The 14143-nt window shown below is 38.6% G+C and overlaps 1 protein-coding gene and 1 long non-coding RNA gene across 6 annotated transcripts in view; one reads left to right on the top strand and one right to left on the bottom strand.

The window, feature by feature from the left end:
- Nrf1 (nuclear respiratory factor 1) overlaps positions 1–14143 on the top strand; it is a 139302-nt gene that overhangs the window by 104592 nt on the left and 20567 nt on the right. For all 5 annotated transcript variants that reach the window (XM_077795943.1, XM_026392790.2, XM_026392789.2 and 2 more), the window contains one exon: positions 4392–4516. In XM_077795943.1, coding sequence (XP_077652069.1) covers positions 4392–4516 — 125 coding nt within the window. The remainder of the gene's footprint in view (positions 1–4391; positions 4517–14143) is intronic.
- On the bottom strand, positions 3935–13248 carry LOC144253639 (uncharacterized). Its single transcript, XR_013343327.1, has 4 exons — positions 13171–13248; positions 12968–13070; positions 10538–10643; positions 3935–4163 (listed from the first exon to the last, which is right to left on the bottom strand). It is a non-coding gene; the product is annotated as an uncharacterized LOC144253639 (long non-coding RNA).

Genomic DNA, 14143 nt, shown 5'->3' with positions numbered 1-14143 from the left:
CACGAGAAGTCATTGCTGTCTTTATGTCCTATGCTTTTTCTCTGGCTCCTGACCAGGGGAATAACTAACTTCACCCACCTCTCAGTGCATCGACCCCCATCAGACCACTCATCCTTAGTCATCACAAATTGTTTTTGGTTATTGCTGGGTTTTTATTTTTTTTATATTTGTTTGATTGTTTTGTTGCTGGTTTTAGATCTTCTTCTTCCATACCATATTTTAGAAAGAATTAAAGAATGACTTAAAGAATAACTTCAAATACATAGAGCTTTAGGAAGACTAAAGGGCATGCTTAGGTATAGATAGACATGCCGAGTCAGGCCTGGGAGCTGCCTCCCTTCACTGCCCCTGCCTTGCCCTGCAGCATGTGTCTAGGTTGGATACTTTCCACTTTCCATAAAGTCTCAGGTCAGAATTGTTTTTGTTTTTTGCAGTACTAGGAATTAAACCCAGGGCTAAGCTCCATCCCTAGCCCTGTTTCGTTTTGTTTTATTTTGAGACAGGATCTCATTAAGTTGATGAGGCTGGCCTCAAATTTGCCATCCTCCATGCCTCAGCCTCCAGAGTACCTGGGATTATAGGTGTGGGCCACTGTATCCAGTCTGAATATAAATACTTTTATCATTAAGACATGATAACTAAATAATATGAAATTGGCTAGTAATATTATTTATTGATTAAAGTTTCTTTAAAAAAATATTTAGGACTGGGAATGTATCTCAGTAGGTAGAGTGCTTCCCCTGCATGTACAAGGCCCTGGATTCAATTCCCAGTACCTCAAAACAAAAAAATTTTTAAAACTATGTGAGGGCTGGGGGTGTAGCTCAGTGGTAGCATGTTTGTCTTAGCATATGCAAGACCTTAGGTTCATTCCCCACTACTGGTGGGGGGGAGAGGAGGTCTGGCTGGTCATGGTGGTACTGGTCTGTAATCCCAGCTACTAGGATGGCTGAATCAGGAGGATCACAAGTTTGAGACCAGCCTGGGCAACTTAATGAGACTTTGTTGCAAAATTTGAAAAAATAAAAAGGACTAGAGATATAGCTCAGTGGTGGAGTTCCCCTGAGTTCAATCCCCAATACAATACAATACAATAAATAACTGTATTGCAGTATGATCCTGATTATCTGATTAACATTTAAGATTAGAAAAAATAATTGCCATCTTTATATGAGATTTAAACTTTTCTACTTACTAAAATGTTCCCAATTTTTGCATATGTATTGCTTTATTGTCAGAAAAAAATTAACTCTTCAATAGAGACATAAAAATTAAAAAGCAAGGGCTGGAGTTGTAACTCATGATAGAGCACTTGCCTAGCATGTGTGAGGCACCAGATTTGATCCTCAGCACTACATAAAGATAAATAAATAAACTATTGTGTCAATCTACAACCAAAAATATTTTAAAAAAGAAAAAAGAAAGGCCTTTCTTTTTTAAAATATTTTTAGTTGTAAGTTAGTAAGTTAAGTTAGTAAGAAGGAGAGAATTTTCTACTTAGAATTTTTTCTGCCCACTGAGTTTCTTTTACTGCTCCCTAGAATCCTGTAGTAATCAAGAAGTCCTTCTGAGGGGAATTATTATGTCTGTTACCTTATTTATCTGCTGAGTTTCTTAGGATAAAGAGAGACAGTGAATTTTGTGCTTTGCACAGTCATAACATGTTTGCACCAACAAAACCCTGTCCACTCACACACCCCCACCTAGAGCCTGTGACTGCAAGATGCCTGCCTCTATGGCAGGAAAGCCTATAACTTCAGAGTAAAGCTGAGTCCTCTGGCTTATTTGGGAATCAAACCAGGTCTTGGCCCACCTCTGCAAAACTAAATAATACCACCTTTTCTGCTACATGCCCACTTCTGATATTCCCTCAATAACTGCAAATTGATACTTTCTATTTTACTATGAAGAATACTGAATTTATGTTTTTTTCACATTTTAACATCTCTGATATTTGTGAGGGTTTTTTTTATAATTTTATTTTATTTTTATTTATTTATTTTTTTAAAGAGTAAGAGAGAGAGAGAGAGAATTTTTAATATTTATTTTTTAGTTTTCAGCGGACACAACATCGTTGTTTGTATGTGGGCTGAGGATCGAACCCGGGCCGCACGCATGCCAGGCAAGCGCGCTACTGCTTGAGCCACATCCCCAGCCCCTGTAATTTTATTTTTTTTTATTCTAATTTGTTTTATATGATAGCAGAATGAATTACACATAGAGCACATTTTTTCATATCTCTGGTTGTATACAAAGTATGTTCACACCACTCATGTCTTCATACATGTACTCAGGGAAATGATGTCCATCTCATTCCCCATCTTTTTTACGCCTCTTACCTCCCTTTCTCCCTCCCTCCCCTTTGCCCTATCTAGAGTTCATCTAATCTTCACATGCTTCCCCTCCCAACCCCACTATGAATCAGCCTCCTTATATCAGAGAAAACATTCAGCATTTGGTTTTTTGGGATTGGCTAACTTCACTTAGCATTGTCTTCTCCAGCTCCATCTATATGCCTGCAAATGCCATTAACATCTCTGATATTTGGATAACAAATTTTAATCTTATAATTTCCCCCAATTTTTCTTTTATTCTTTACTGACACATAAAATAATAGTACATCTTATAGTTTGTAGCATCATAGAATCAAGAAAAGTGTATACTTATGCTCATAGTTAAAGCATACAACAAGGAAATGAAAGAAAAATGAGAAATAGGATATAAACTGCTAAAATACTGCTCCATCGAAACAGATGGTTAATGTCTTTCTATTGTACACAGGGTTTGCTTTACAATGAAAGGGAGCTTATTATTTCCTTGTATTTATAGAGGCAAGAAACTTAGGCATATAGTGATAATTTTAAGCCTTCATTTTTAGCCCTATCTATATATACAGAGAGGCAAAAAGAAGAGTTGGACTTTTCAGGGTATCAGTCACCATTTATTGTATTAAAAATCATGGAGAGAGAGGCTGGGATTGTGGCTCAGCGGTAGAGCGCTCTCCTAGCATGTGCGAAGCCCTGGGTTCGATCGTCCTCAGCACCACATAAAAATAAAATAAAGATATTGTGTCCAACTACAACTAAAAAAAAAAAAAAGCTGGGACTGTAGCTCCCCGGCAGAGCACTTGCTTAGCATGCCTGGGGCATTGGTTTGATCCTCAGCACCATGTGAAAATAAACAAATAAAATAAAGGTATTCTGTCCATACACAACTACAATTTTTTTTTTTTTTTTTTAAGGCATGGAGAGCCAAGTGCAGTGGCACAACTAGGGAGGCTAAGGCAGGAGGATCACAAGTTCAAAGCCAGCCTCAGCAACTTAGTGAGGCCCTAGGTAACAGCAAGACTTTCAAAATAAAAAAGAAAGAGAAAAAGAGCTTGGGATGTGGCTCTGGTTAAATGCCCCTGGGTTCAATCCCTGGTACCAAAAAATAAATAAAAGGCATGGAAAACTGGGTGCAGTGGCATACCTCTGTAATCCCGGTGACTCAAGAGGCTGAAGCAGGAGGATTAAAGGTTCAAATTTAGCCTCAGCAATTTAATGAGACCCTATCTCCAAGTAAAAACTAACCAGAGCTAGGAATGTTGCTCAGTGGTTAGGCGCCCCTGAGTTCAATCCCCAGTACCTAATAATAATAATAATAATAATAATAATAATAATAATAATAATAATAAATAAGTGAAATGAATGGATATAGCCAGGCAGTATAGCACACACATGTAATGCAGCTACCCCTGAGGCTGAGGCAGGAGGATTGCAAGTTCAAGGCCAGCCTTAGTGAGACTCATCTCAAAAATAAAAAGGCTGGAGATACAGCTCACTGGTAGAGCACTTGCCTACCTGTGCAAGGCCCTGGCTTCAATTTTCAGCTTTAAAAAAAAAAAAAAGTATAGATATAAACTAAATTGTTTTTATTTAGTTAAATAGCAAGTTCAGATTGCTGATTCTTCATATTATCTTCCATTCTTGGCTTAAAAGATAGTGTCAGTTGGTCAGCCCTGTGTTACCATAAAGAAGAAGAGAAAACCTGTGATTGCCAATCAAAATGGCTTTTGCATTGTGAATATGGATCACACCTTCCATTATGGCTTACAAGCACTCAGTTGATATTGATAAGAAGAGACACATAATGAACATCTTCTGTCCTCAAACACTCATTACCTGGGTTAAAAGAAAATTTCAAATTAGTTTTATAAATATATGGCTTGAGATTTTTCTAGCTTTTTATTATCATTTTAGAATTACTTCTGGCTCTGTCTGTTGCTCTGACTGGCATCAAGGATTTTCTAGTAGGCTTGCAGCCATGAAGTCAGTAGAAAGATCCACAGTGGGATGGTGCTGTACCTTTATCTACTTGCATATCCCTCTCTCCTGTTTCCATACCCACAGTGAAGCTGCCGCTCATGCTGTCGCCACCCTGGCTGAAGCCACCTTACAAGGCGGGGGACAGATCGTCCTGTCTGGGGAAACCGCAGCAGCCGTTGGAGCACTTACTGGAGTCCAAGATGCTAATGGTAAGAGAGCATAAATATTTTATTGAATTTCTTTCCTGTTTCCACTTAAATCTTCCTGACATGACTGATAACAAACCCTTCAGAAAGAGGTTGAGCTTGGTTTAATTTTTTCTTTATGGGTAGGTATTCAATGCCTAGGAAAATTCTGGGAGCTCCTAATTCCTTTACAAATAAGAGACTTGGGGTTTCCTGAAGGAAAACACCATGGTAATGGCTACCTATTTGAATTGTGTATTTAAAAGTGACTGTTTTGCTGTGACAAGACTTGCTGGGAGGCACTTTAGAATTTGCTGTGGGGCACATTTTGTCCTTTACTCTCCTGTTGAGTAGAATAGATCAGTGTACTTTACTGCAGCAGAGACTCTCCCGTGGGCAGGTGGAATGTTCTGACTCCCTCCAGAAAGGCGCCATCATTTCACCTGCCCCAGGGTCAGGCAGCAGGCTGTGACAAAGGCATTTTTCTGGTTGGTACTGTGGGTTCTGCTTCCTGTTATATGTGGCCTCACTAAGGACATCTGGATTTAGCCAGTAACATGCCACCACCCTGCCCTTCTTTCCCAGCTCTTTGTCTTACTGGATATTGGTGAATATCCTGAATAAACAAAAAGGACAAAGTTCATAGAACTATGGTGGCAAAAACTTACAACTCCGATCCAGCTCTTTGGATCCACTTCAGCAGGCTCTGGGAGTCAGTGGCCAAGACTTGGGCTGCCCAGAGAAGTGCCTCAAAAGTCTGGATCAAAGAGGAGGACCAGCCCCAATCTGTGAGACTCTGTGCTTGTTTCTTAAACTTTAAAAGTATATAATTAAGCAGAAAATTAAGTACTCTTTGGTTTGGGGAAAATTGCTGCTTTACATCCTGGAAATGAAATAGATAAATAATATACTTTTATTTAGGCAGAAAGTTCCTTAACGTCATTAGAGGCTGACAGAGAAGTTCCTGGCCCCTTTTTTATGGTGGGTTCCTAAGATCTGAATACCCCATTAATTGTTGGGAAGGTCTTTGAAGAAAGACAATACTGTATCCTCCTTTGGAACTGGGAAGATATAAAGTACTCTGTCTCCCTATAGAAGAAAAACATAGGAAGTACAGGGCATTTATGGCTTCTGAGAATCATTTTTGGAAGAAAATCCAATACTACAACTACAACTTTCTTTTTCCAGGGGCCTAGGTACTTTCTTGAACTGACCTAAATGGGGCTGATCTTAGCCACAATACTGCAAGATAAAGCGTTCAGAATGAAATAGACCTTAGATGGAATTAAGGGAATATTTCTCTGTAGCTAGAATCCTACACCTATATTCTTGCTTTTTTTGTACCTCCTCTGAGTCCTAATCTACCCTGAATAAAGGTAGGACAACTAGCTGTGTGCATCCTTCTGAAGTTGTTGCTATTCACAATAGAACTGTTAAAAACACTTCCCTGTGTGGGCTTGGTAAGAGACTTTGTTACCCATTCTAATGGACTTGACCCGTCTGGGAGACAACAGACTGCTTTATAGTTCTGGCTGATCTCCAGCCTCACCCTTTCAGATGTGTAAATTCATGGTTAAGTCTAAGGACCCTCTGGGGTTCCATCCAAGTACACCTGTTCAGCCATACAATGAGATTGAACCACACTTATTACCATTGATTACTAGAAGCTGCCTCTTTTCAGTAGCATTGGGTTATATGAATCTGTAGGTGTTGATTTCGTGTTGTTGGCTGAATTTATAAGAGAAAATTCTAGTCTACATCCTAAATGCCAGTAGAAGTTCCATTTAGGCATGGTAGCACATGCGTAAAGTCCCAGCTACTCAGGAGGCAACAGAGTGAGACACCCTCAACCCCCCAAAAATGGCCAGTAGTTCCCCTGAAGCAGGCTATACTGTTTGTGACTGCCAGCACTCACCGAACTTGAACCTTTAGAGTTGGACTTATCCCTTTCTCAACATAGCTTCTCTGAATTAAATCAGATTGCTACCTCCTGCTTTACCCCAGCAGTGTCAGGCAAAGACCAATAATTTTATATACCCGTGTGAATCCAGAGAATTAATACAATGTTGGAGATAAGCCAGATAATTCTGATACTCCTTCTGTCTTCTAACATTTTCACCCAGAGTGCCACAGTATTTTCTCTAGAACTAGAATCGTTTTTTCTACTTAATTTGTTATCTGGCTATCATTTTTTTCATATTGTGTCCTGTTTCCCATCTTTGTCACTTCTGTAATGACAAACTTATGAAATCTGTCCATAAGGTTTTTCTTTTTAGGAAGAATGAGATGATGAAAGAACAAGGTACTAATTGTAGACATAGAACTTAGAAAAAGATATGCCTAGAAAAAATGCACCGCAGATTCTAGAGTATGGTTAAATAACAAACCAATTAGCAGATGACTCTTAAGAGCAATATGAGTATGATTTGGACCTGAAGCAGAAAGAGTTTGTGGGATACAACTAGGAGCAATGGAGGACAACTGCATGTGGAGCTTGATAGAGTCCCGTAACCAGAGAATGGTGGGTGAGGGTATGAAATTGTATCCTATAGTGTAGCATTAAAAGAATATGACTCTTAGCATGGGAGAGGCCCTGGGTTTGATCCCCAGTACCACAAAAATAAAATAACTCATGGCAGATGTTTAAACTTCTGGTACCAAGGCAAACCTGACAAAAACTATACTCTGTATCTGAAGACACCCTTTTTTCTGGACCCCAGCCTCACTCCAACACTGAAGAAACTACTTAACTCAAGCACTAACATTACTTCATTTCATTTACATTCTTTGTCTTTTTCAATAGAGATAAATAAGTCTTTTGGTGTCTTAGGATGGCGTTTCTAGGCTAGGTTTGGTTCAGTTTAAAGATTTTCACAGGTGTCTTTTCTTTGAAATAGAGATCAAATTGCCAGAGACTAGGAAAATCCCCTATATTGGTTCCTTCCTTTACTTATTTATTTTTTTAACATAATTTTCTCTATTTTTCTTCCCTTAACATGCCTTAATATAAGAGGTTAGACTCTTTAGCCTGTTCATCCCCTTTCACTCTACCATCCTCTCTTCAGGGACTCACGACCAACAAATATAGGTGTTCACTGTGGGGGCCTTTCACCACTCACCCAGACTGGGCCACCCACTGTGAGCATGCCTCAGAGAACAGGCCTGTAGACCTATTCTCCCTCTTATCGCAGCAAAAATAAATGTAAGAATTATATATGTACTTGGTCACTTCAGAAAGCCGCTTTTATGTCTGAGATCTTATTGCAGATTCATCCGGCTATCTTTTCTTCCCTAAAAATGAGATGGGGCAAGGGGCTGGGGCTGTAGCTCAGTGGTAAAGTGCTTGCCTCGCATGTGTGAAGCACTGGGTTTGATCCTCAGCACCACATAAAAATAAAGAAAGATACTGTGTGTTCACTTACAACTAAATATTAAAAAGAAAAAAACAGAGATTAGAATCAACATTATTTTAAAAAAAAATGGGGTAAAACAAAAAAGATGACCAAAGTTCATAGGTAATCAAGTCTCTTACCAAAGCTGCTAAAAAAGTCTCAGCATTTTCTAAAATAGCTGATATTCTTTCGTATGATGCTATAAGAAAAAAGAAGGGACATGGACAGCATTTGCTTTGGACTTTTTGTTTTTGGTCTTGATTATAAAAATCATTCATAATTTCACCTGATAGAATGCTTTTGTTTTGTTTTGTTGGTACTGGAGATTGAACTCGGACACTCAACCACTGAGCCATCTCTCCAGCCCTATTTAGAGACAGGGTCTCACTGAGTTGCTTAGTGCCTGGCCATTGCTGAAGCTGGCTTTGATCTCGCTGGCCTTTAGCCTCAGCCTCTGTGCTACTGGGATTACAGGCAAGCACCACTGTACCTGGCTTGTTTTATTCTTAATTTTTATTTATTTATTTTTATGTGGTGCTGAGGCTTGAACCCAGTGCCTCTTGCACATACTAGGCGAGTGCTCTAGCACTGAGCCACAAACCCAGCCCCTGTATCTTGTTTAATTTGTATGTTTATTTATATATAATATATATATATATATTAGTGATCTGTGTTTTCATTTTTTTATGTGTTTGTCTACACTTATATGTTTCAGTATTTGCCTACAGATTTTTTTTTACCTGTTTTTCTGTTGGCAATCTTATATTGGAAAAACTCTTTACATATTAAGGTTGTAACTTTTATGGTGCATGTTACAAATGAGTTTTCCCAGGTGTGTGTGTGTGTGTGTGTGTGTATTTGTTGTTGTGGATGAACCTGTTTTTAAATTTGTTTATTTATATGCAGTGCTGACCCAGTGCTTCACACATTCTAGGCAAGTGCTCTATCACTGAGCCACAACCCCAGCCCCTCCCAGTTTATTTTTATTTTACTTGTTACTTTCATATTATTTCCCTAATTATTTGTCTTTTGCTTGTATATTATGTTACATCTTTCCTACCCTCAAAATTAGATAACTAATTATAATTTCTATCAGTTCTAGGGTGGTCTTAATTTTTATTTTGAATACTATAAAATACCTGCAATTTCTTTTAGTATATAACATTAGGTAGTAATCTAAGTTGGTATTTTTTCCCTGCACAGCCCAGTTTTACCAGCACTATTCTCCATTAAGAAGGTTGAAGTCAGTTGGGATGCTGTGGGGCACTCCTGTAATCCCAGCAGCTCAGGGGGCTGAGGCAGGAAAATCGCAAATTTGCCTCAGTAATTTAGCAAGGCCCTAATCAACTTGGTGAGACCCTGTCTTTTTTTTTTTTTTTTTAAACCCCCAAAGGATGGAGTTTAGGGAGCTTTCTTTTTTTTTTTTTTTTTTTTTTAATATTTATTTTTTAGTTCTCGGCGGACACATCTTTGTTGGTATGTGGTGCTGAGAATCGAACCCGGGCCGCACGCATGCCAGGCAAGCGCGCTACCGCTTGAGCCACATCCCCAGCCCGAGACCCTGTCTTTAAGTAGAAAATTCTTAATGAAGGGCTGGGAATACAGTTCAGTGGCAAAGTACCTCTGGGTTAAATCCCCAGTACCCCACCACCACACACACACACACAAAAAAAAGTTGAAATTCATTCTTTTTACATTGATTTGAAATATCATTAATATCATATGCAAAATACACACACACACACACACACACACACAAAGAATTAAGCCTAGGGCTGGGGATGTGGCTCAAGCGGTAGCGTGCTCGCCTGGCATGCGTACAGCCAGGGTTCGATCCTCAGCACCACATACAAACAAAGATGTTGTGTCTGCCGAAAACTAAAAAATAAATATTGAAAAATTCTCTCTCTCTCTCTCTCTCTCTCTCTCTCTCTCTCTCTCTCTCTCTCTCTCTCATATCTCTCTCATCTCTCTTTAAAAAAAAAAAAAAAAAGAATTAAGCCCAGAGGCCCTCTGCCACCAAACAACACCCCCCAGCTCTTTATCTATTAAGTCTGTTCTTTGTACCCTAATATTTTATCATTGTGATGTTAGTATTAGCAATTAGTGACAGACTCATCTTTAAATTTGGAGGGAAAAAATTATTAAAATTCCAAAGTATTGGGCTGTGGCTGTGGCTTAGCAGTAGTGCACTTACCTGGTATGTGTGAATCACTGGGTTTGATTCTCAGCACTGCATATAAATAAATAAAGGTCTAATAACAACTAAGAAAAAAATATTTTTTAAAAAATTCCAGGAATTGGGGTTGTGGCTCAGCAATAGGGAACCCGCCTAAGTGCATGTGAGGCGCTGGATTCGATCCTCAGCACCACATATAAATAAATAAATAATAAAGGTATTCTCCAACTAAAAAAAAAAAAATTCCAAAGTGTTTTTGGAGGAGTAAACTTCATATTAATTTGGAAGTTCATTTAGAGGAATATAGCCCTATATAACCATTTTTATCCTCACAAGCCTTTTAGCAGCACTACCTATACTGTCCTGGTTTTGATCTGGGGTCTCAGTCTGTCTTCATGCCCTAAAGGAAGGGAAATGGATTGGAGGGCTGTTTAAAAATTAAAACAAATAACAAGGCATTAACACCACACTTACAAAAAGGTCAGCCCTTCTCATTTATCTTCAAAGCAGCAGGTCCCTCTTTGTTCAGGGCAGAAGCTGGCGAGTCGTCTGCTGAGATTCTCCTATGAGACTCTTCAACCTAAAATTTCCCACAACCAAGAAGCCCAACTAGTCTTGCTGTACTGTAAAACAAATGTACATTTTACTACCCATCCCACTGCCAAATTAAACTAAATGAATTTAGAGATTCCTTTAGAAAACATATCTCATCACCTTTTCCCATCCCTGTTTTTCTTTGAGCTTATTAAAACTTTTAAAAATGTGTATGTTTAATCTCAACTCTGCACCATAGAATACCTTTTTTAAATGTTCTCTTTTTAGCAAAAGGGTAACAGAGAAGATGGGTCAGAACAAACATGAGGTTTATGGAAGGGAGCAGGATTCTTGGGTTGGGTCCTCACATGAGATTAGAATATACATTCCTATTGTTTGTATTTCTCTAGGATCCATAACTTTGATCACATGTTAGTAGATAAAATACACTGTAACACACACACACAAAAAAAAAGATTATAAGCTTCTGTCAGTGGGGCTAGAATTGTATTTCAGTTGTTAGAGCAGTTGCCTTGCATATGTGAGGCACTGGGTTCTATCCTCAGCGTCACAAAAAAACCTCAGTCAAAGAAATTTGTGATGAGGCTGGGGATGTAGCTCAGCAGTAGCTCAGTGCCAGGCCCTGGGTTCAATATCCCTACAATGTAAAAACAAAAACGAAAAATAGAATTAAAAAAAAAAAAGTGGTGAGGGTCTTTTAATTTGTATATGTCTGGTAAGATGTTGAGAATAGGAAGAACAAGGGAGATAGAAGGACCTGTTAAGAGCTGGGTGCTCTTAACACTGCACAACTAATAAACTCTGTGATCATGGGAAAGAAAATTAACCTCTCTGAGCCTTAGGTAGGGTGAGCATTGACCAAAATGATTCCTGTCAAGGGCTTAGCATAGTGCCTGGTCCATAGAGATGCTGCAAACAGGAAATTCTCATTTGCTATCCATGTATCCTGTATTCTTTGAAGTAGTTTAAGTTACAAAGAGTGCGCAGTACTGTTGTAGGTCCTGCTTTCCCTAAGACAAATCCAAATGCCTCTCTATGCAACTGAAGGATCTGTGCTCCAGAAGTAGATACTGTGGGAATAGGCCAGAAATCTTTTCTGCAATCTTGACTAAAGGAAATACAAGGTGACATTGCTTGAAGTCTCCAACTTTGGGTTCTATCACTGTCCTTGGTCTAGGGTTGCTGTTCTCTTCCAGTACACAGTTTCCTGTATGTACTTCTGAAGTGGTGATATCTCTCTGTAGATCTCAATGACTGCATTGAACTCTACCTTCCTTTGGGAAGACTGATTTGTTTTTTAACATTTTTCTTACTACCACCACTATCATCCATTATTATTATTATTATTACATGTCCTTGGTCCCAGCTTTTTTATAATAATAAAAAATAAAAATGCCAGCCCTTATTTTGATATACTATAAAATACATCTCTCATTCTACCTTTTCTGCTCCTCATTCTCAAGACATGACAGCATATGAAAATGTTTCCAAAGGAGTCAGTGGAGATGTATTAAATTAATTTAGGAAATAGATCCATCCATGTTGTTCACCAACAGGGTGCTGATGTGCTGAATTTCCAGTGTGCACTACATCACTTTTTGCCTTGATATTTTAGTAGAATTTTAAATAAATAAAGTTTTATTTATTAAATAAAGTTTTATTGTAAGAGTACATTTTCAGTCCATAACAGCCTTAAAAATGCTGTTGCATTTTATGATACTGTTTGTACCTTTAATCCAAAGGTATTAAGTTTAGTGCCTCCAAAGCTTAAAGCATGCAGCCTCTGATCATCATTTTTTTGCATGAGCTGAGTCCCAGCATATGCACCCCCCTCTTGAAGGTCCTCAAAAAGAGCAGCATATGTGGAGCTCTTAGCTCCCCTTTTCCACTGACTCCCTTGTTGGTAGATGACTTGAAAGAAAACAAAGACACTAAGGTGGTCTCAATCAAATCAAGCTGACATATTGCCTATGTGCAGGAAAAAGCAAACCCTGATCTCTAGTGTTCTCTCCACTGCCTAATATGAGCTGCCTTCTTTCCCCTTCACTGCTTCTTGGCAGCCTACCCAATCTAGGAAGTAAAAGAAGATGGAAAACAAATGAAAGATGTGGTCTTTGTTATTCATCTAATTAAACTTGTACTTAGTATGGTGGCTATTTTGCAAGATTATTTTATGAAACTATACCCTTATTTATTCATTTGAGAAGTCAGAGTCATGCTAAATGTTAGAGAAGCAAATAAATACAAGATATAAAAACTTAAGATTTAACCGGGTAAAGATCATTGTATTGTCTTGAGCAACTAATAAAAAAAAAAGAAAAAGATTTAACCGGGTATGGTGGTGCATACCTGTAATCCCAGTGACCCAGGAAGCTGAGGCAGTAGGATCACAAATTCTAAGCCAGCTGCAGCAACTTAGTGAGGCTCTAAGCAATTTAGGGAGGCCCTGTCTCTAAATAAATAAATAAATAGATAAATAGGGCTGGGAATATGGTTCAGTGGTATTTAAAAAATAAAATTAAATAAAAACTCCCATTTGTGGTAGTGCATACCTGTAATCCCAGCAACTCAAGAGGCTGAGGCAGGAGGATTTGCAAGTTTAAGAACAACCTCTGAAACAGCAAGAACCTGTCTCAAAAAAATAAAAACAGCTGAATCGCACTGTACAGTATGTTAGCTACTAGTTACATGTGGCTATTTGAATTTAAATGCAAGAAAATTAAATTAAATGTAAAAGGTAATTATTTAGTCACATTAATCAGTCACATATGGCCTGAGGTACTAAATTTTTTTATTATATACATATATGCACACACACACACATACACACACAAATACAAATATATACACACTTTTTTTTTTTTTTTTTTTTTTTTTTTTTTTTTTGTACTGATGTTCTACCACTGAGATATATCCCCAGCCCTTTTGTTTTAAAGCAGGGTTTGGCTAAGTTGCACAGGCTGGCCTCAAACTTGCAATCTCCTGCCTTGGCTTCCAAAGTCACTGACTGGGATTATCGGTGTGCCCCACCATGCCTGGCTATTAATTATGATTTATTCAAATTTAAATTTAAGTTGATGCATGTACCTCGTGGCTACTGTAGTAGACTAAGCAGCTACAGATTATTTCCATCATTGCAGGAAGTTCTCTTGGATAGTGTTGATCTAATAGCTACAGCAGGTAGCCCTCTGAAAAGTTGTGTCCCTTCAGTGCAGGTTAGGGCCACACGAATCCTTCATGAGCCTTGTCTCCTAGTGACCTTCTCAGCATGGCTTTGCTTTGGGGGGAAAAAAAACCTACCCATGTGACTGCAGTAATCCGCAGCCAGTAAACAGCAGACAGCAGGGTTGCAAGAGGAACTGGACTATTTTTAAGCCCTGCAGAGTCCTGAGCAAGAAAACCTGGGACAGGAGGCAGTGGCGACACCAAAACTCCCTTCCTAGTCTTTTTATTCATGACACAGGCCATTTGCATATTTTCATTTAAGATTTCTCACAAATTCAAATTTCTCCTCACGGTTATAGG

The sequence above is a fragment of the Urocitellus parryii genome, chromosome 3 (assembly GCF_045843805.1).
Source record: "Urocitellus parryii isolate mUroPar1 chromosome 3, mUroPar1.hap1, whole genome shotgun sequence".
In the NCBI taxonomy this organism is placed as follows: Eukaryota; Metazoa; Chordata; class Mammalia; order Rodentia; family Sciuridae; genus Urocitellus; species Urocitellus parryii.
The sequence above is the reverse complement of the archived record's forward strand: the minus strand, read 5'-3'. Positions and strand labels throughout refer to the sequence as shown.